The sequence below is a fragment of the Canis aureus genome, chromosome 6 (genome assembly GCF_053574225.1).
Source record: "Canis aureus isolate CA01 chromosome 6, VMU_Caureus_v.1.0, whole genome shotgun sequence".
Lineage (NCBI taxonomy): Eukaryota > Metazoa > Chordata > Mammalia > Carnivora > Canidae > Canis > Canis aureus.
Window position 1 is genome coordinate 50743100 of NC_135616.1, and position 23088 is coordinate 50766187.

At 45.8% G+C, this 23088-nt stretch overlaps 1 protein-coding gene across 7 annotated transcripts in view; it reads right to left on the reverse strand.

The window, feature by feature from the left end:
• GPR161 (G protein-coupled receptor 161) overlaps positions 1 to 19106 on the reverse strand; it is a 47409-nt gene extending 28303 nt beyond the window's left edge. Inside the window, exons 1-3 of one of the 7 annotated variants that reach the window (XM_077901552.1) lie at positions 18993 to 19106; positions 15485 to 15683; positions 13109 to 13232 (exon numbers count right to left, since the gene is read on the reverse strand). In XM_077901552.1, the coding sequence (XP_077757678.1) occupies positions 13109 to 13124 (16 nt within the window). In that variant the 5' untranslated portion in view covers positions 13125 to 13232; positions 15485 to 15683; positions 18993 to 19106. Of the gene's footprint in view, positions 1 to 8692; positions 8792 to 13064; positions 13233 to 13741; positions 13880 to 14892; positions 14953 to 15479; positions 15684 to 15799; positions 15948 to 18992 lie in introns of those variants that run through there. The other 6 variants (XM_077901549.1, XM_077901550.1, XM_077901551.1 and 3 more) reach the window with 6 other exon arrangements.
• Between the last annotated feature and the right edge of the window lie 3982 nt (positions 19107 to 23088).

The window sequence follows — 23088 nt, forward strand, 5'->3', positions numbered from 1 at the left end:
TGATATGCCATGGTCTTCATACAAAATGTCAAGACCCCACTTTTTTGGAGATTAATCCCGAGAACCTTCCCTTTTTTTAAGATTAGGCTGACTCCTCAGGCACAGCTCGGCCTTCCTCAGCCTCATCCTAAAAACCTTCTTATCTCTTCCTTCTTGCTGCAGACTGATGGACACAAGCATCATGGACTCCTTTTCATCCCCAGAGAGCGGTCTCTTCGGGATCAGGAGATCTGTGGCCCAGCCTACAAGCCTCTACAAAGAAAAGGAGGCCACCCCTGCCCTCCATCCCTTGTAAGTGAGGCTGTCAGAGTCAGCCTGGGGGGTACCTGGGGGGCTCAGCTGGTAAAGCGTCTGCCTTCGGCTCAGGTCATGATCTCCCGGTCCTGGAATGGAGCCCCGTGTCAGGGTCCTTATTCATCAGAGAGTCTGCTTCTACCTGTGTGCTCTCTCTCTCTCTCTCTCAAGTAAATAAATAAAATCTTAAAAAAAAAAAAAAAGGTTCAGCCCAAGAGCCTGCATACAACTGGCCCTGGCTCAGGGGGCTGCTAGGAGGCCATATTGGTCAGAAGGAGACACTTCTCTAACACAGGGCTGCCAGACAGGATGAGACACACCTGTCCTCTCCCTAAGTCTTCTATAGAAAAAGATTCTTTTGGCAGAAGATTCTCTTCTGATATTCTTAATTATACCTAGTTCACTTTCTCCTCCACAGCCACCCCACTCTGTGAGCAGCCTGAGTAGGGATGCCTGGGTGGCTCAGTGGTTGAGCGTCTGCCTTCGACTCAAGTCGTGATCCCAGGGTCCTGGAATAGAGTTTCACATCAGGTTCCCCTCAAGGAGCCTGCTTCTCCCTCTGCCTGTGTCTCTGCCTCTCTCCTTGTTTCTCTCATTAATAAATAAAATCTTAAAAAAAAAAAAGGAGACTGAGCAGCCCGAAAGCTGGGACCACCAGCTACCCTCTGCTAAAGAAAGTAAATGCCGATCAAGAGCCAGGCAGGTACATAAGATACTCAAATAAACAACCCTCCAGGCGAGGAAGTATTCCTAAACACCACTTCAAACAAGCCCAGGTGAGGTCAGTACAGCATTGTTTTGGCAATTCTCTCAGGTCCTCTTCATCTCAGCACCTCCAAGCGCTTTATACACAACAATCACCAGCTGGGGAGGTGCAGTTGGAAAAAAGATTCTAATAGCTACCTGGCTTTGCACCAAGGTAACTGAGATAGACAGTAAACCCCACCCCTCCCACTTTCAAACCAGACCACACAACTCACTGAGAGCCAGAGAGGGATCACAAGATGCCTGGGTTTCCCCAGGGATCCCCAGGATCCCCATCGTCCTGCCATCTTTCCCCTGCACTGACATCAAAGTTGTCCCCAAAATGGCAAGTGCGGCAAGCTGGCCTCAGCAACCCCAGAGGGAGGCCTGCCCAGCTAGCCCAGAGTCTGCTACCATGCACTGTGCACTTCGTTCCTGTCCCCACAAGGCCACCACAAACCTAGTAATGTCCTAGTTCCAAGCCTCTCACTTCACATGTAGGGCAGGTGTGAGCTCTAGTCTGCTTGGGAAAATGCACCGCAGAAGGAAAAAAAGCTACAGTCAGAATCCGAACAGCCTTACAGTCCCCGACTGGGTTCCTGGTGCGCCAGCGGGAGAGACCTGGCTTCAGTCCCCTCTGCACAAGCATCATCCATTTGAGTACCTCACTGCCCTTCACGGCATCTATTTGTAGAGACTAGCAGGCTGGAGGTCAGGGCTCCTCACTGACTGTGACCCTGTCCCACATAGGTCAACAGTGAGTCTGCTCAAGGTCTTCCCAAAACCAAACCCTCGTTCCTCAGCACAGACATTTCCCAAGGCTTGCTCCTTGATCCATCCCTTTCTCCCTATACCCTTGAGAATCTCATCCATGTCCACAGTGTTGCTTAATTACTTTTAATAATAAAGTGTTCGGAAAATACTGTGAGACATACAACGTGCCCTTATGTGCATCATCTCATCAGATCATCTGGGTAACTTTTAGAGGTAGGAATTATGCTTCTCCTTGTTTCAGAGAGACAGCATAACATGGTTAAGAGCATGAACTCTGGAACTAGAGAGCCTGGCTTCAAATCCCAGCTCCACTACTTACTGGCTCTGGGACCTTGACATGTTACTTAAACTCTCTGGACATGAGCTTCCCTTCTGAAAAATGGGGACAATCCTCTTGCTCAGGCACCTGCCTCATAGGGTTGGTGAGAGAAGTAAATGAGTTAATATTTCTACAGCGTTCAGCATAGTGTTTGGAATCACGTGTTTGCTAAATAAATAAAATGGGGAAACTGAGGCTCAGAAAGGTTAAGTGCTGAGTTTGAGAGGACAATAGGTTGTAGCAGCTCTACAGCTTGGTCCAATGGCTGTGATGCTACCATCTATCTACAATCTAACCATTCACCATGGGAGAAGATTCAATACGGTGTGGCCTCACCTACATTTCAAATTTCTCACCCACCAACCCGTTCGTGGGCTTTCTGCTCCAGCCTGCTAAGCCATATGTTTCCATTTCCAATTTGCTTTTGCTTCTGCCTCTCCTCTACTGGGAATACTTGCCCTGTCTGTGGAATGGCTCATAAAGATTTACTAAGTCTAAAATATGCTACTGATCTATTGGTATAATAAGTTTATTGAAAGAGGGAAAGAAACAACAAATAAATGGGAGAACAGGGTGACTGAAGCCTAAAGAACCAACAAAAAATATACCAGGGATCCCTGGGTGGCGCAGCGGTTTGGCGCCTGCCTTTGGCCCAGGGCGTGATCCTGGAGACCCGGGATCGAATCTCACGTCGGGCTCCCGGTGACTGGAGCCTGCTTCTTCCTCTGCCCGGGTCTCTGCCTCTCTCTCTCTCTCTGTGACTATCATAAATAAATTAAAAAAAAAAGTCACCACATGGAATTTGGCAATCATTTCTTGGACAGGAAACAAGGGTACAAAAAGAGAAAAAAATAGGACACACTGGACTTCACAAAGATTTTAAAATTCTGTACATCTAAAAGTGCTATCCACAGAGGAAGAAGGCAACCCACAGGATGGGAGAACATGTTTGCAAATCATAGATCTGGTTAGGGACTAATATTTAGAATGTATTAAGAACTCCTAAAATTCAACAACAACCTAAAAAACATCTGTGTGTAAAAAAGAACTGTAAAATGGCCAGCAGGCATATGAAAAGATGCTCAACATCACTGGGCATTAGGAAAAGCAAATAAAACTATGAGGAAATATCACCTCATACTCGTTAGAATGGCTACTATAAGGGGAAATACCCCACAACCAGTGTTGGTGAGGATGTGGATGTGGAGAAACTGGAGCCCTTCTGCACTGCTGGTGGGAATGTACTGAAAGAGCCGCTGCAGAAAACAGCATGAGGGCTTCTCAAAAAGTCAAATACAGAATTACCATACAATCTAGCAGTTCCATTTCTGGTTATAAACCTAAAATAACTAAAAGCAAGGTCTCGAAGAGATACTTGTGCACCCATGTTCCCAACAGCATTATTCACACTAGCTAAAACGAGGCAGCACCCAAGCATCTGCTGAGTGATGACGGATAAGCAAAACATGGAACACCTATAGGCTGGAATATTATTTAGCTTTCCAAAGGAGATTCTAACGCAGGCTCCGACATGGATGAAGCTGGAGGACACTATGTCGAATGGAGTCGGCCAACCACAAGTGACAAATATTACATGATCGCACTTAATGTGAGGTGCTCAGAGCGGCCAGAATTAGACTGAATGCAGAATGGTGGGTGCCAGGAGGGAGGGGTGGAAGGGAGGGGGATTGGTTAATGGGTTTAGTTTTACCAGATGAAAAGAGTTCTAGAGATGGACAGTGGGAAAGGCTGCACAAAGTAGTCGGTACCACTGATTTGTGAAGTAACAATGACTAGGATGGCAAGCTTTATGTTAAATACAATTTTAAAAAGCTGAAAAACATATGTATCTGGATTCCTCCTCTCTCACTCCTCTGACAGGGTTTGGGGAGTCATCCAGTGAAGGCAGTGGCTATGCTCACACACTGTCAGAGGGCCCCTGGAGTCCTCTCCTCCAGCAACAGAGAGGGTGTGAGCTGTGTCCAGCCTGGACCATCCTCACCGGCTCCTCGGGCACAGTGACCCCACAGCTGAGCACCCTAAGGAAAACCCTTCGTCTCCAGCAAGATGAAATTCAACTTTCTGGTCATCAGACTCCTTTGTTGCAGTTGTCGTGCACGGTGGAGGATGTGAGAACACTCAGTACCGCGCCAAGCTGGATGTGGAGCTGTGGGCTGTCTGCTGAATTTTTTCAAAGGGTCACTGGCCTGTGTCCCAGGCCGCCATCAGCAACACCAGCCGCTGCCAGCATCACCCTGGTGTTTCCCAGTCAACGGGGACAGGGGATGGTCCATTTTGCCTCCCAGAGAGTCCACAAGCAGCCAGCTGCAGTCTCGATGAAGACAACTCACCAGGGGAGAGTCCTAAGTCCAGAGAGAAAAGGCAGGGAGGGCAGTGTGGAGGGTGTGACCACAGACAGCTCTCTGGGCAAGTTTTAGCAGCCTGAAGGTCGTGCAAGACCTACTAAAGAAACTGTTCTTCCAGTTGCACACAAGGCGGCTAGCTTTCCTGTGCCAGGGCCACTGGACAGCCCAGCCCGGACCACATGATACCCCTGGGTGGGAGAATAGCAGAAACGCCAGCTTTTCCAGGGCAGGCTCGGGAAAGCCTCCGCCGTGCTGGCCCGCAGCCATCCTGCCTGGAACTGGGACCCAGCAGCTCCCAAAGGCAAAGCTGGGTCAGGCCAGGTCAGGACTGCCCAAGGCGGCTCCCAATTACCTGCCGCTGCTGCCAGACATGAGTGTGGTGGGCCAATGGTCCCGGCAGGATCTCTCGCTCTGGCAGAGAGAAGCCAGTGCCACTCCCCCAGAGCTCCCGACTCATAGGTGCAAGTGGCGACTCCACATCTCCAGTCGGATGTCACCAGCATGGCATGCCTAGCACGTCCGGAACTAGATTCTCTCAGACCTCTCTTTTCAAGTTCTTCTTTCTCATGTTATGGCTCCCCCATCCTCCCAGTTGCTCAAACCCTAAACTGAGGAGTCACTCCTGACTCCTTACTCTCTCTCTCTCTCTCTCTCACCTCCTATCTGATTTATTAGCAAATCTACGGGCTCTGATTTTGAAATGCTTCTAGAATTCAACTATGTTTTACTATCTTTGCTTCCATCACTCTGGTCCAGGCTATGTTATACCTTCTCTCTGGATTATTAAAATACCTTCCTCGCTAGCCTACCTGCATCTACCATAGTGTCCCCATTCTCAACACAGCAACCAGAATGAGCCTGTTCAGAGGCCAAAACAAATGAACAAGTCACTGCTTTACTCATAATCCTAAAGAGGTATCACTCAGAATAAGCCCTGCAGTTTCCTAGATGATGTAGCTCTCCATTACTGTTCAACCTTGTAATAAAACCTGCTTTTTATACCCACTTCAACCACACTGGCTCCTCACTATTGCACAGATACATCAACACACATCTACCACAGGGCCTTTGCACTTACTATTTCTATGCCTGGAATGCCCTTATCCTAGATATCTTTGGGGGCTGCTCTTCCATTTCCTCTAGGTTTTAATTCAAACCACCTTTTGGGCAAGGCCTTCTCAGCCCACACTGCTTTTCATAACCCTCTCCAACACTTTGTGGCTCCAGTCCTTTCCTTACTTTTTCTCTTTAGTACAGATGTACATATTTATTTATCTTGTTAATTAATGCCTTTCTCTCCCTCAAGACTATACGCTTCATGAGCACAAGAAATTCTGTCCTGCAAATTTCCTCACCAGTTAGAATAGTGACTGACAAATTACAGGTACTCAATATATGTGATAAATAATTGAATATGTGAATGAACCATGGGACACAGGGCATCCTGGCACACTAGGTAGTTCTACCATGAGATAAACAATGTTATTATGTTAATTGGCTTTTACCCTTATTTGTTTTATTCATTATCTTCCTAGAGCCTAGCAAGCTAAATTCATATTGCTAAAATTGAGGACATTGTTTAAATGTTTTAAAGTAGTATCACTTCTAAATCTTTTGGAAAATTGTAATGTTAGACCTTCACTGTATAGTATATTTGTCTGCACTTACGTATCCAGCTTTCTGGTGGTATAAAATCTAACTAACGAGGCTCAACAATATTGCAGTTTCCTTCTTGCTACTTAAAAAAATACTAAAATTAGGGCACCTGGGTGTCTCAGTGGTTGAGCGTCTACCTTTTGCTCAGGTAGTGATCCTGGGATCGAGTCCTGCATCGGGCTCCTCACAGGGAGCCTGCTTCTCCCTCTGCCTATGCCTCTGCCTCTCTCTCTGTGTCTCTCATGAATAAATAAATAAGATCTTAAAAATTTTTTTCCAAAAGGCCAAGCCTACTTCTTGAAGAGACAGACCCTACCTGCCCTGGCCTGTGTAACAAGGCAGAGTGTTACTAGTTCTTGGATATCTTCCCTTTTATTTCCTCTACAAACTATCCTATCACACATCCTCAAAGTCATGCTTTCCAGACTGTGGGTGGCAGTTAACTGTCTGTAGACCAAACAAATGAAGTCTTGCATATGGAACTACTATTCTTCAAATGTCTACAGATGCCATTGTGGTCGATAAAATTAACATTCGTTTTTCACATCGTTATTGATTCAAAGCAGCTTTTTCTAATTAAGCATTTTCTCCAGCTGAAGTGATGTTAAAAGGAGAGGAGGATCCACACAGCCTGGGAAGCTTGGAAAGCACTACCATATGCCATTCCTGGTCCCTGACCTTTGTTGCCACTTATGTGAATAATATCTAGCTCAAGATCTCCCTTAACAGTAAAATTTTGAAGAAAACTTTCTGGAACATTCCACCTCCACAGTGACCCTTCCTATGTCTTACTACCTATAGCTTTCCTTTTACATTTTAGTTATTCTGTCAAAATATGCAGGTCTTAGCACAAGTTTTTATTTTAGGTAAGGACATTTACTCCTCCAGAAAACTTATTAATTCTTCCTCAGTTTCCCCTATGAATTCCCAACAGCACCTTGCATGTGGGAGAAAATATTTTATATGCCCCCTACTCTTTAATATCTAAGTTGATCTGATATTCAATATAAAAACCAGTTTTTGGAACCTTGACAGAAACTAGGTTTGAATTTCATATGACCTGTGTATGTCATGTAACCTCTCTAAGCTTCAAATTCCCCAACAGGAAAAAGAAAGTGAAATTAACCTACTTTATGTGATTGTCAAGAGGATTATATGATTTTGCCAGAGCAGCTAGGCAATAAAAAGAAATAAAAGGCATCTAAATTGCAAAGGAAAGAGTAAAACTGGAGGTGCCTGGCGGCTCAGCAGGTTAAGCATCTGCCTTCAGCTCAGGTCATGATCCCAGGGCCCTGGGATGGAAACCCACTTCAGGCTCCTTGCTTAGTGGAGAGCCTGCTTCTCCCTCTGCCTGCCATTCCCCTGGTTGTGTTCTCTCTCAATTTAAAAAAAAAAAAATCTTAAAAAGCAAACATTAATGAATGAATTCAGTAAAGTCCCAGGATACTAAATTAACACACAGAAATCAGATGCATTTCTATACACTAGTAATGAGCTACCAAAAAAAGAAATAAATGGGTGCCAGGGCAGCTCAGTCAGGTAGGTGTTTGACTCTTGATTTTGGCTCAGGTCATGGTCTCAAGGTTATGAGATCGAGCCCCACAATGGACTTCACATTGGGTCAGTAGGTTTTTTTTTCTAATGACTATATCTGAGACAGAGGCCATCACAAAAAGCCCTGAGGAATACAGAATGTCCCCTCCCACCCTTACCACATTGCCACGGGTTCCTGGATACTCCGAGCTTCCCCCTTCCCATCCGTCACTCAGCGACCCCCAGAAAGGTTTCCTGAATTCCTACTTTGTGCTAAGCCACTAGGACACAGAACTGAAAATGGAACCGAAATCTCTCTTCCGGAGCTCACATTCATGGGTGAGGAGATACAGACCGTAAACAAAGAGACAATAAATACACAAAATAATTACAGATAGTGGTAGATGCCATGAAGAAAGAGCAGGGTGAAAGGGGAAGGAATGGGTGATTGGGGGAGTGGGTAGTCAGAAGGTCTCTCCCAGGAGACAGTTGATCAAAGCAGAAAACAATGCAAAGGAATTTCAGGCCAAGGGAAGAACCTGTTCAAAGGCCCTAAGGCAGAAAGAGATTGCTGAGTTTAAGGAATGGTGAGAATGCTGGGGCGAAGTAGAAGAGGGACCAGCAGACCAGCTAGATGACATCACAGAGGGTACCAGACCGTGGTGAGGAGCATGGATAAAAGCCCATGTGTGACAGAGACCCCTGGAGCAATGTGACTGACATGTTTTAAAAGGGTCACATTGCTACTGGGTCAAGAACAGATGTGGGGGGATGGTAGAGGCAGGAACACCAGTTAGAAGGTGGCTGCTGAAGCCCAAGTGATAGGTGAAGGCTTGGACCAGAGTTGTGGTAACAAGGTGGTTTGAAGTGATGAGATTCATTCATCTCCAGCATTTCAGAACTAAAAGAGGCCACAGGAGCAATTCAGTGTAGCCATGTTATCTTACAGATGATGAAAGAGAAGCCCAGAGAAGTGAGTGAGTTACTTAGCTACATATGTGATTACCGTAATCATCGGTAGAGCCCAATGTCCTGTCACTACAGCTCCGCAGAACCGTGGGGTGTAGAATGCAGGTAGGAAGGTGAGCCCTCTAGAAGGCAGTCCCTGTCAAGTGTCAAACAGATGACTGTCTTTATTTTGAGCAAGGATGACTTCTTCACCAAATCCAACATGCCTCCTTAAGCGCCCGTCAGTGCCACTGCTTACCAGGATGCCCTCTGCCACACTACTTCTTCCTCTCCCATCTGTAGAGGAAATTAACTGCTTATCCCCCTATATCCCTTTGCTCTGAGAGCTGTCCCCAAGTCTCTCCTGGAGAGTCACCCTTTGTAGACCTGAAGTCCATGTGCCTTCACGGATATGGCATATGCTTTATGCCGCGCCAACCAGTACATTCCGACTCCCTCTGAGCCACTGAGTTTATGAGGCATAGGGCCTGTTGCTGGGGTAGCTGGGAGAAAGACATCCCTCTCCCACTGGATTTGAACCTGGTAGCATTCCCTAGCCATCTTGAAGGGAGAGCCTGAGACCAGAGCAGGTAAGAAAATGAGTCCCAACAAAATCGTTTGAACCTGGAACCCATGCCTGAAGCCACTCTTGAGCTTTTTAGTGGTGTGAGCCAATAACTTTCCTTTCTGCTTAAGCCAATGTAAACTGGATCTTCATCACTTGTAAAAGGAGGACTCCTATTCAATACCTAGCATCTCTCTCGGTGTGCTCTCTCTATATACCAACTTAAATGGTGAGGACTCCAAAATCCCCATCTATATCCTGGACAACTCTTTGGAATTCCCGATTCATATCCACCCACCCAGTGAGTGTTTCCTCCCATATGTCACACCCAGGCACCTCAGCTAGAACACGTGCAAAATGGAATTCATCGTCTCTGCGTCTACCATCTCAATATGCTATTCTTCATGTTTTTCACTACTCTAGGAAAAACATCACCACCCACCCAGATCACTCAACACAGAAACCTAGGACATCAGAGAGTACTCGTGCTAGGTAATCCTGAGGGGGCTAAGGCCCTGACTAACATTTTCTGAGTGTGTGACCTTGGGGAGGTTAATAAACATATCTGAGCCTTAAATTTTCATAGGACTTGCTAGGTTTCAGTGAGATGCTGTACGTAGAGCAATAAATGTTGGCTGGTTCCATTCCTTATCACAGACATCTACTGCATCAGTAAATTCTAACTCAAAATTCATGGTCACTGCCACTACCCCAGCTCCAAGCCTCACCATCTTTCCCCACAATGACTACCGGACATTTCTATTTCATCTTCTTACCTCTGGTCTCCCTCACCACTCCCCAGCGCTGCTAGACTGATCGACTCCTAACCAGCGTGGTCAGGCCAGGCCTGGCCCAGCCACCTGCACAACACATTCATTTGCAGCACCCTCCACTGCAGCTCTCTGAATCACTCCCACTTCTCCAAACACCCAGTGCTATTCCTCTGTTCCATGACTTTGCACAGCAATGTGTCTGCTGAGAATGCCCATTTTCCATCTTCTCCCACCCAGGAAAGAGCCCATCCTTAAGACCTGATTTAAAAACAAAAAAGTTCCTCTAAAACATGAAAGAAAACAGAGCTCCCGTATGGACTAACGAGGCTCACAGGCAAATTCAAACCCCGACTTCCCCAGTGTCATAGATGAGGGAACCTGAGAAAAGACAGAAGAAAAGAAACATTAATGTAAAATACGTTTCAATGAACAAAAGCAAAGAAAGAATGGAAGGAAAAGAGAAAATATTAGAACAGGTAATCTTGAGATAGGAGACAGCTTCCCAAGCAGGCCCAAAAACTTGAAGTTCCACAGAAAAGCAATACAGATTCAGCTGCGTAAAGTCATCACTTGGGCACATCAAAGGCATAGCAAAGCAAAACTGGGGAGGAACACATAAAAGGCAAGATATGTGATGTATTAACAAGAAAAGAATTAAAGTCCAGAATTTAGGAAGAGCCTCAAAAATTGATGAAATCACAATTCGACAGGAAAACTGGAAAAGGATTTCATGGGGCAATGTGAAGGAGTGTACATTGATTAATCTTTTTTTTTTTTTTTTTTAAATGTAAACTTGGGAGAACCTAAAATGCATAGAACTTCGATAGGGAATGGTCTCTAAGAGGTTTGTTAACTTTGTAAAACTCCATAAGCAGAATGAGGTAGCAGAATAGAATACTATATTTATTTTTTAGAAGGAGAAAACAGAAGACACATTTTATTTGCCTACAGATGCACAGACTATCTCCAGATAAATACACAAAAACTGGAAAAATTAGTTGCGTCCAAAAAGGGAAAAAGGGCTGAGGTAGGAGGAAGGTATTACCTTTTACACCCTTTGAATGTTGTGCTTTATATATACTATCTATCCCCAAAGTAAACCTAAGTAAATAAATTCAATCTTTTTTCCTGCATAATCACCAGATCCCAGTAAACAAAGGGAAATCTACTTAAATAAATGCTTAAAGTAAAATACCCTTTGGCTTACCAGCTTCACTTGGAGGAGTAAGTTTTATCCAGAAATACTCTCATGTACACAGAGATGTGTGTTCACAATAGCATTACTTGTAAGAGAGGAGCTTGGAATGGGTCTAAGGGCCCATAAATAACCTTTGTTTAAATGAATTATGGTTAATCTATACTACGAAATACTATGCAGCCATTAAAAAGAATGAAGTATATCTATGTCCTTTGTTCTTTTTTTTCTTTTTTTTTTTTTAAAGATTTTATTTATTTATTCATGAGAGACACACACATACAGAGGCAGAGACACAGGCAGAGGGAGAAGCAGGCTCCTATGCAGGGGGCCTGACATGGGACTCGATCCTGAGTCTCCAGAATCACACCCTTGGGTTAAAGGTGACACTAAACTGCTGAGCCACCCGGGCTACCCCTGTTCTTTTTTTTCTTTTAAGGATTTCATTTATTCATTTAAGAGAAAGAGAGTGCATGAGCGGGGGCAGGGGGAGGGAGGAGAGCAGAAGGAGAGGGAGAAGCAGACTCCAGCTGAGCAGGGAACCCAACTTTGAGCTCGATTCCAGGACCCTTAGACCACGACCTAAGCTGAAGGAAGACACTCAACCAACTGAGGAATGCAGGTGCCCCTCTATTTCTTTTTAAGTAATCTCTGTACCTAACATAGGGCTTGAACTTATGACCCAAGATCAAGAGTCACACATTTCACTGACTAAGCCAGCCAGGCACCCCTATGTTTTTGATACTGGAAGACATCCAAGTCCCATTGTTTAGTCAAAAAAATAAGTCAAAGAGCACACAATAATATATGATCCCCATATGTATCTTTAAAAATGTTTTCAATATATTAAGGTTGGTCCTAAAGTTGGAAATACAGAGAATATTTTATCACGTTTTATAATATAGTATCAATAAACTATGTGTTACATATTCAACTATACCTCCAGGCTCCGTTGGCATATACTCAGGCACTGAGGAAGACCTAGAAAATCATATACTTACAGTGGTTCCCTCTCAGCCAGGACAGGGAATGGAGCAGAAGTGCAGGGAATTTTATTTATCTATACATTTAAAAAATCTCTTATAATAATTCATGTTTTTAAAAAAGTTACTACACTCGAGGCATGCTTTCTATCATTTATCCAAGGTCACAGGTTTGTTAAATGGCAGGGATAGGTACAGGCTGCCTGGCTTCAGATTCTGCTCTTGATGTAGCACTCCCTCACCTGCTACTTGAGTAAAAAACAAACCCAAGCCCAAATTTGATGTGCCTCCTGCTGTTTTACTCCAGCTCACATAGAACACGCCTTCCTTTATGCTCCCAGCTTCCCTGAACATATCTGCCCTGAATGCCTGCTGGGCCCATAACTGGCCAAGGAAACAGATAATACCCGTTGTAAGCATTCTCATGGTGTAAGACTAGAATCAGATGAGATTAGCACTGGCTGAATGAATGAAGTACTGAGTCATAAAGTCAACCCTTCCTCCAAACTCAGACAGGACTGATAGCCATCTCCAGCTTTGTTGATGTTTTTTGTTCTCAAGGAAAAACAGCTAGAAGACACCACTCCTCCCCTCAAGTCATGCTTTATTGCATCCCATTGCTTCCTGAGGTCTAACCCAGAGGTTGTAAGCTGGCAGTCTGCAAACAACCAGCCTGCACACATAATTTGGTTGCCCTGCACATTTTGAAAACTGTTTTGAATTGGTTACCAACTTTTAAAACATGAGATTTTTATTCCCATGAAAATTTACAGCTTCCCCTAAAATCCAGGTCAAGCAATAATGTGCTAGAGTTCTGGGGCACCTGCATGTCTTTTTATAACGAGTCATGCTCCCAGCCAGCAATGGGCACCCCCCCAACCCCTTGCCAGCCCTCCTCCTGCAGCAAGGCTTACCGACCAGCCCAGGTAGCAGCAGAGTTTACACCACAGAACTGTACCTCCTTTGGTGGACATTTAGGTCAGTTCCAGTTCAGCCCATTCTGCCTTCCGTGGAACCCAAACAAAGAGCTCAGCCCCTCTGACCACACAGTCCTCCGTCTCTGACACTCCCACCACACAGGGCTGCAACACAAAGAGAATGGTATAAGTACCAGAGGCTTTGGATTTGGTTTCTAAAATGCTAAGCAGGCCTCTTCTTGAGGAGTCCCTAATCCCCCTGCCACGGTGGTAGAACTCTGGGGCCGGGAGAAGTCCTGCGTTCAAGGACCTGCCTGTGTGAAAAGCGCTGCCAAAGTCAAAAGACCTGAGTTCGATCCTGGCCCCTGAGCCGAGTACTTACCTCTCTTGAGTCTGTTTCCCTACCTATAAAACAGGCTAATTGCACTTCACCGGCTGTTAAGTAAATGATATTAAAAAGTGTATATGACAAGTGCTTACAAACATCTTACAGGTACAAAACAAGATAGGTGTGGACCAGAACAAGAAAAGAGGGGAGCTTTGGAAGAAGTGACAGGAATGGGTGACACAAATCCCAGTTAAAGAAAGGTGGCTGAAGAGCCTGTGTCTGTGTGATCTGAAGTCCTCCTGCCTCCTCTTTCTGCTTGAAGGGCCTGGGAAATGCCTCTTCTCACCTGTCTCAGTGGCTGCAGTAAGATGGGTCAGAAGGGAAGGCCACTTATTTCCCTGATGCAGTGACTCTCCCCAGCTCAGCTCCAGGGCCAGGTCACTGGGAGAGAGGAGGCTGGGGTGAACCCCAAAAAAGAGACCCGGTGACGTCCATCCTCCCCAGCCTCTAGCACGCTGAGATAGGCTTGCCCGAAGTTACCATTACCCCCACTGGACTCAGCAAGGCACTAAGGTCCCTTCCCTCCAAAACCACACCACCTCCCTACTCTACAGTGAAGAAGATCAAATGAGCTGCTCTTGAAAGCACTTCGAAAAAGCGGATGAAAGGTACAACAGCGAACAAAAAAGCCCACAGAGATGTGCTATAAAGTGATGCCAATGCCCAGCTGTGTGGTTACTGGAAAGCAGACCTCTCGGAAGCGCACCAGGGCGTCCCAGCTATCCAACAGACGTTCTCATCTCACATGCCTTTGTTGAAAGGTGGCACGGGGTGAAGCTGTGGCCCGGGACGCTGGCCAAGTCCCCCCAAAGCTACCCCAATCTCCCTCTGACAGATGAGTGGGGCCGAGGCGCCCACCCCGCGTCGGCCCGGCGACTTCTGGGCGCGCCTCCCACCCAGCCTCGGGGAGACAGCGCCCCGAGCCCGGCCGCGAGGATGGGAGGACGGGAGGACGGGAGGACGGGAGGACGCGAGGACGCGAGGACGGGAGGACGGGAGGATGGGGCTCCCCCGGTGCGCGCGGATTCCAGCCGCCGGGCGCGGCCGCTCCGCTCCCCCCGCCCCCACGTCTGTCCCCGAGCGCGGCGTGAGCCCCCTGCCCGGAGCGAGCACGGCCCCTGTCGGCCCGCGCGTGCAAGCCCTGCCCTCCCTCCCGGGGGGCTTAGAAAGGGGCTGCGGGCGGCGTGGGGAATCGGCGCGGGCCGGGAAAGGCCTGTCCGAAGCCCCCGGCCGCAGCGGAGGGGCGCGCCCCCAAGGTCTTCCCACAAAGGGCTCGGGCTCCCCACCCGCAGGCGGAGCGCGGCCGGGGGGGGCGCGGGGAAAGAAGAGCGCCGTGGGCCGGGGAGGCGAGGGCGAAGGGGCGCCGAGACCCTCCCGCCTTCCCCCGCCCGGAACTCCGCCCGGCTCCCGCCCGGCCCGCGGACCCCGCCGGCTCACCGCGCCGCCGCCGCCGCCGCCGCCGCCGCCGCTCAGGGCCCGGCCCCGCCGCCTCTCGCCTCGGCCGCCGCCGCCGCCGCCGCCGCCGCCGCTTCCTTCCTCCCCGCCGCGCTCGCAGACTGGAGGTTTCGGGTTTCAGTCCGCCGAGCCCCGCCGCGCTCCTCCCGCCGCCCGCCGCCCGCCGCCAGCACGCGGACCCCGGCGGGCGCAGGCCAAGTAACTTTGCGGCGCTCGCGCCCCTCCTCCGCCGGCCCCCCCCCCCCCGGGCCCGCCCCGCGCCCCCTCCCCCCGCGCTCTCCCCCCCCCGCCCCCCCCACCCCGGCCCCGCGCCGCCCCCCCCCGGGCCCGCCCTCCCCGCGCGCTCTTCCCCGCCTTCCCACGACCCGCCGCGCCCGCCGCTCTTTGTCTCGCCCCCCGCCCGGGCCCTCCCTGAGCCGGTCGCCCCGTCCCAGTCCCAGCCCTCGGGCCGTCCGTCCCCCTTCGCTGCCCTCGCCTTCGCGCTCACACTTTCGGCGTCGCCGGGGGCTCCGCGCCGCCCCACCCTCCTGGCGGTCGCCCCGCGCCCCCGGCCGGCCTGTGCTGCTCACCTCACCGCTCCTCGTCCCGCCGGCCCTGGACCCACAGCCCGCGGCGCGGCTCCGCTCCTCTCCGGACCGCGAGGCCCAGCGGCGATCAGGACGGCGCGCAGAGCCCGGCGCCGCCAGCTCCGACGGCAGAACCCTTCCTTCTCGTGCTGTGGTCTCCGTCGGTCTGGACCGGCCGCTGGCCTCCTGCGTCTTCTGTGCTGCAGCCTAAATAAGGGGAAGAAAAGTTGAGACCGATGGTGAACTGCATAAGGGAAGGAGGGAGAGAGAAAGAGAAACCCGGTCTGCAAGACTCAGGTCAGAATTTAGAAAGCGCAGTTCACCAAACTCCAGCGAAAACTGATGCTGTGCCCAGGGCAGGACCCAGATTCCTCCGAAATCCATCTGCTTTGATGAAGGCATTAAGTATTCCCTTATCTACCGGTTGGGACTGTGGGAGCTGCTTCCTTATTGTTATTAGGCCACTGAAGCACCATTTAAAGCAATAATTTACTGTCTAGCACTTCCCAAACACCAGCTCGTCTTCAGGGACAAATGGAATAATGGGGAGGGAAAAAAAAAAAAAAGTTAATGGATGCCTTAATATTCCTATGGGATGGATGCTTTATTTGGTCCAAAACCGGAAGCTGAAACTCCTCTCAGAGTCTAGGTCACCAGAGACCCAGATGCTGAAGAAGCTTAAAGCAGTGTGTTAAAGCAGATTATTTTAAACTTTTATTCTGAAGTCCCTAGTTTATTTGTTTGTTTTAATCAGCATGGACTGTGGCACTGGCTAATCTTTGTGACCCCGAGGGAGTTATTTATTTAACCTTTCTGAATCTCAGCTTATTCATATATAAAATAGGCATACTCATACCTATCAGTTGCATTTAAAAAGATAAAATGAGATAATGTAAGTAAGACATCTGGTGCCACAGAGCCTGAGAGCTGAGAGAGAGCCCTTTTGAAAGTTGTTATTTAAGAAAGGTCTGAGAAGATACACAATAGGTTGGCGCGGAGAGAATAAGAAAAACAATTATGGATCTTGTGCCTTCATATCCACTCATGATGTAAAAAGACACCCTTCCCATACTTCTTCTATTTCATTTTGAACTCTTCAACTGAAAGCCTTTGCTCCCCTGATGCTCGTTATCAAATATATTATTTATCACAAAGGTTTTTCTTCCCATAGCTCATAAGCTTAGAACATGCAAGGATAGAAATTGCTGCCAACAAATGCATTTTTTCAATTGCTCTCTTAAGATTTTTTTTTTCCTTCTGGAGCTAATAATGAGCTGTAAGCAGTAGTCACTTGGAGGCAGAGAAAAGATAGAAAAATTGTTATCAGTTATTTCACTTAAGTCATGTATAGTTGTGTGAAAAACATGACATGGATTTTGTGTGAGAATTGTTTTCAAGAAAAGAGAGATACATAGTAAGTCTCCTTTTCCGAGGCACCGTCATAAGTAATTCCTTTTGGAGTCCCCCAAAGATTTCTGAACTAAGATAATGAGAGGCTTTGTCCAAGTGAATCCTAAATGCTGTTTGAGGAATCTGCATATGGTAAGACATCTTGAAAATAAAGTATTTTTCCAATCCAGTAGTCTGCATAAAACTAGTCAAAGCAAAACTGTGAGTATGCTGTTCCTTCTGCAAAAAATATTATTCCCCTACTCTTCAAAGATTGACTCCTTACCCTTCACATCTTCAGTGTCACCTCCTCAAAGAAGTCTTCCCTGACCAGTCCAAAAGAGGTTCTCTAACCTTTGCTCTCTCTCAGAGCTCCCTATGCTTTTTCTATATAAAATTTATTTCAATGTATAGCATATCTAATTTTTTTTTTTATTTACTTATAGTATGCCACCATTGGTAGATACAAACTCCATGAGAGCAGGAACCCTATCTGGCTTATTCACCACTATAGGACCAGGGCCAACTTTTTAAATAAATTAAATGAAAAAAATAAAAATAGCTAAAATCTGTCTTAAGGGGCATCTGGTTCTCAAACTTTAGGATTCTCAAGAATCCCTAAGAGATTTCTTAGCTGCAACACCAGAAGCACAAGTGATTAAAGAGAGGTTTGATGTGTTGGATTTCATCAAAATTAAAAACTTCAGTGCTTCCCAGGACACCATGAAAAAAAAGACAACTCACAGAATAGGAAAATAAAGGACTTGGGACGCCTGGGTGGCTCAGCGGTTGAGCATCTGCCTTCGGCCCAGGGCCTAATCCTGGAGACCTGGGATCGAGTTCCATGTCTGGCTCCCTGCATGGAGCCTGCTTCTCTCTCTGCCTGTGTCTCTGCCACTCTCTCTCTCTCTCTCTCTCTCTCTGTGTGTGTGTGTGTGTGTGTGTCTCATGAATAAATAAATAAAATCTTTTAAAAAAAGGAAAATAAAGGACTTATATCCAGAATCTATAAAGAACTTCTACACCTCAATGATAAAAAGAAAAACATTCTACTTTAAAAAGGGTAAAGGATCTAAACACTTCCTCAAAGAAGGTATAGAAAGAGCCTATAAGCACACGCTGGACATCACTAATCAGCAGGGAAATGTATATGAAAACAAATGAGATTCCACTTCACAAGCATTAAGATGTCTATAATGAAAAAGATGATGACCAGCGTTGTGGAAGATAGGGAAGACTTAGAACCCTACACTGCAGGTGAGAATGCAAAATAATGCAGCCACTTTAGAAAAGTTTGTTAGTTCCTCAAAATGTTAGACATAAAGTTACCACATGACCCAGCAATTCCACTTGCAGGTATTAAATCACGAGAGAAAAACCTACATCCACCCAAAAATCTATATATGAATGCTCATGGCAGCATAATTCATAATAGCTAAAGAGCAGAAACAAACCCAATTGCCTGTCAGTTGACGACTGGATACAAAATGTGGTCTATCCATGTGGTGGAATATTACTCGGTCATAGAAAGGGATGAAGTATTGATGCACGCTCCAACATGAGCAGACCTTGAAACCATGGGGCTAAGTGAAAGAAGCCAAACAGAAAAGGCCGCATATTGTTATGATTCCATTGATATGTAATAGCTGGGAGAGGTAAATACATAGAGACAGGTTAATGATCCCCTAGGGCTGCGGTGGGGTGATAGCAGGTGACTGCTGGTGGATACAAAGTTTCCCTTAAAGGGGAGGAAATGTTATAAAATTAGATTATGGTGATGATTGTACAAGGCTGTGAGTATACCCAAAACCCATGACTCGTACATTTTAAAGGGATGAAATTTATGGTATGTAAATTATGTCCAATAAAGCTCTTTTAAAATAAAAAGAATCTCGTATGGAGTTTGTTAGAATGCTGTTTCAGGCCCTCCTCCTGGAGAGACTGACTCGGCAGGAGTTAGGGGAGCTGCTGTTTGCTGCTCTGCACCCGTTCCCTCTCCCAAGGGTAATATGCCCTCAAATTTCCTTTGGGAAACCATTGCTTCCCCCAGGGGGTCAGTCATGAGGTTTGCACAGGATGACCTCTCCCCAACCCCAGGGCTGGACTCTCATTGTCAGCATTTCATACTTTTTCCAGCCAGATGCTTGGCTCAGGGATGGAGATAAGCCGCAGGCCTCTTGGGTCAGGATGAAGCCTCTAGGACATTTTGGTGAGATTGCTGGGTAGGTGGAACCAACATCTGAGGAAAGAGAGAATGAGAAATAGTAGAACTGAGGTGCCAGCTAAATCATTTGATCCTTGATGAAGCCTTCCCTGAAGTTGATATACCCCCAGACTGATCAGCTATAGGAAGCAAAAAATATTATTTTATTAAGCCACTGCAGGTTTAATTTCTGTTATTTGAAACAGAAAACATCTAACTCAGCAGCTCTCAATATGACATTTTGGAAATCTCTGGGAGCATTTTGGGATTGTCACAATGATTAGAGGGTACTCTAGACATTTAGTGGATAAGGCCAAGGATACCAGATATCTTGAAGTATGTGACAAGGAGAACAATTGCCTTTACATGTGATTTTTAAAAGACCCACAAAGTGGTTATTTTCCAAGTCTAGAGTCAAACTATTTACAACTAAGCACAAAGAAGTTGGTTTTTGTTTTGTTTTGTTTTGTTTTGTTTTGTTACATACCAGTGCGTCCAGGAATGCTATTCCTGTGTAATTTGAAAGGAAGAGTGTACTTTGATTTGTTCAAACCTCACTAAGACTTATCAGTTTGGAAAATCACATCCTTGTTAACAATGCTCCCCATGGTATTGGATTTACCAACAAAAATTCAGTGACCCGGTCTGCATTTATATATGTCACAGTCACCGGGATCTTATCTACAACTTCAAGTGTCTGACCAATTCACAGTGTCATATAGTAGGATTAACATATTGAAATGAGCATCATGTTGCTATTCATTCATTCAACAACAGTTTTCTGAGTACCATATGCCAGTGCCTGGCCCTAAAATTACAACAGTAAACAAGAAAGACAACAATCCCTGACATCATGGAGCTTATATTTGGATGAGGGAGACACAGTAAAAAAGATAATAAAATAGAGCAAAATATATTCTATTTTAGACAGTGATAAAGTGCTTAAAAAATAAGAAGAAGAAAGCCAGGAAGGAGAAATGAAGTTCAGGAGTGGGGGTGGGGCTTGAAAGGTTAAAGAGTCATCAGGGAAAGCTTCACTGAGAAGGTAGGTATCTTATTTCAAATTTATTACAAAGTTATAGAGATCAAAACAGTACGGCACTGGTATAAAATCTGACATAGATCAATGAAATGGAATTCAGAGTCCAGAAGTAAACTCACAGATAAATGGTCAACAAATAAATATTTTTTCAATAATAATTTTTTTTATTGGTGTTCAATTTGCCAACATACAGAATAACACCCAGTGCTCATCCCGTCAAGTGCCCCCCTCAGTGCCTGTCACCCATTCACCCCCACTCCCCGCCCTCCTCCCCTTCCACCACCCCTAGTTCATTTCCCAGAGTTAGGAGTCTTTATGTTCTGTCTCCCTTTCTGATATTTCCTACCCATTTCTTCTCCCTTCCCTTCTATTCCCTTTCACTATTATTTATATTCCCCAAATGAATGAGAACATATAATGTTTGTCCTTCTCCAATTGACTCATTTCACTCAGCATAATACCCTCCAGTGCCATCCACCTTGAAGCAGATGGTGGGTATTTGTCGTTTCTAACGGCTGAGTAATATTCCATTGTATACATAAACCACATCTTCTTTATCCATTCATCTTTCTTTTGAGAGAATGCTTGATGTTAAGGAGTCAGCCCAGTAGGCATCTGAGAAAGCATGTTTCAGGCATGGAGAAAGGCAGTGCAAAGGCCCCAAGGAGGCAATCTATCTAGGCTGTTTAAGAAATAGTGACGAGACCAGTGTGGCTTGAGAAGCATGCTTAGGAGGTAGAAAAATAGGATATGAGTTCAGACAGGAAACAGGAGACCAGATTGTGCAAAGTCTTACAGATCCTTTGGTTTTTCTGGATGTGATGAAAATTATGGCTAGAAGAGTGATATAATCACCTCCCATTATTACTAATATTAAGAGTTTCAAAATTCGGTGTGTAAATAGATTGTTATTATGAATTCTATTTCAAGATACTAAAAGGTTGTTATATCTGTTATTTTAAAAGGGTGTGTTAGACTTCAGAATTACCTCTCTATCGAGTGTATAAGGTCTAGGGTAGCATGCTGGAAGTCTGCATCTTGCCGAGCACATCCCTCAGGTGATCCTGATGCACAGGATAACATGGAAACAAGCCTCCAAACTTTCTCCTTAGTTCCTCCTTCTTTTGTGATATCACACATGTAAGTAGTTTTCTCTTCTGTCTTGACACTGTGCGTATTTCTAGAAAATGCTGAAGTCTTATAAAAGAAGACATGAACACATTATGGCTGATAAAATAGCTCTAGCACACTGAAAACCATATATAAAGAAGAGGGAGCAATGTATCTACAAACTGGTTTCACAGGCATGGGCGTACTCTGGGTCATGTCCACCTGTGAGCAAAGCCATCCATGAGTCTGTGTCTGCAGACTCACTGGAAGGTGTCTTGTCTCTGCACTCTGCCTCATATTTGAGGGTGAGAACAGGGTGTGTGTGTGTACGTGTGTGTGTGTTTGTGTGTGTGTGTGTATACAGGTTGGCAAGAGAGAAGGAAGAAGAATCTGTCCAAAATTATAGGAAATATAGGTATTTGAAAATTTCTGTAGAATATCTTTTGCTGTCAGGATGGTAGATTCTCTGTGTCGGTCAAACCCAGGCAACTTTGTCAAAGATGGTCTCTATAGGGAAGTAGACAATCCTATTTGACAAATATATATTGGGCTCCTACTATGTATCAATTTCCTTATTTGGCATTTTATTTGCATTATTTCATTTATTTTTTTAAAATATTCTATTTATTTATTCATGAGAGACACACACAGAGAGAGAGACAGAGACACAGGCAGAGAGAGAAGCAGGCTCCATGCAGGGAGCCTGATGTGGGACTCGATCCTGGGACTCCAGAACCACACCCCGGGGCCAAAGGCAGGTGCTAAACCGCTGAGCTACCCAAGGATCCCCTGCATTATTTCATTTAGTCACCATGATGACTTACTGCTAGTTGATAGACATCTCCATTCATTAAATTCAAAATTAAGGACTTCAATTCTTTCTTTCTCTCACTCCTACCAAGACATCTTATGTACCTTCTCTCTTCCTCAACATCCACATCTATCATCTGAGGATCACTGTTGTACTAAGTCCTTGTGAGGATTAAATGACACAATGAGTGGAAATCCTACACATAGTAGGTGTCCGGTAAATGTCAATGTGTAGATACATGCACGCACACACTGCTATGGACTGAATGTTTGTGGCCCCCCCACTCCAAATTCCTATGTTGAAGCCTAATCCCCTCTATAATGGTATTTGGAGGTAGGGACTGTGGGAGGTGATTTGGGAGGGGATTGGTACCCTTTAAGAAAATGCCCAACAGAGCTTACCTCTCTCTGTCTGAACTCTACCACGGGTAGGTACAAAAATAAATAGCCACCTGCAAATCAGAAAGCAGATCCTCATCCGATGTGAGACCTATTGGCACCTTGGTCTTGGACTTCCCAGCCTCCACAACTGGGGAAATAGATATTTGTTGCTTAAGCCAGTCTATGGTATACACAACAGTATGAACTGATTAAGACATACTCTTCTACATGCAAACATGTACATATAGAATGGATTGTAACAGTACCTAGGAAGATTAGATGAGTTAATAATCACAAAGCAATTAGAATGAGGCCTGGTATATAGTAAGTTCTATGTTAAGTGTTAAGTAAAAATGAAAATGTAGAGAGGCTGGGGGACTGCAAGGTCCTGAATCAGTGAAAGTAGAAATATTTGGCAAGGAATAGATTTGAGTACTTCCAAGTGTTGTACAGAAACTAAAAGTAGGCTACCAAAAAGTACTCAGGATTCTCCTAATACAGGCTCCTTTTGTCAGCTGCTCAATAAGCATAGAAGCTGTTTTTCAGCACACTGCCTCTACAGCCTAACCTGTTTTGGGGAGACCTGCTTCTGCAAAGTGTGTCTCTGGGTGGAGTAGGACAGGGGAGGCAGAGTTGGTATCATCCAAAGAGCTCTGCCCTTCCAATCTCAAACTAAT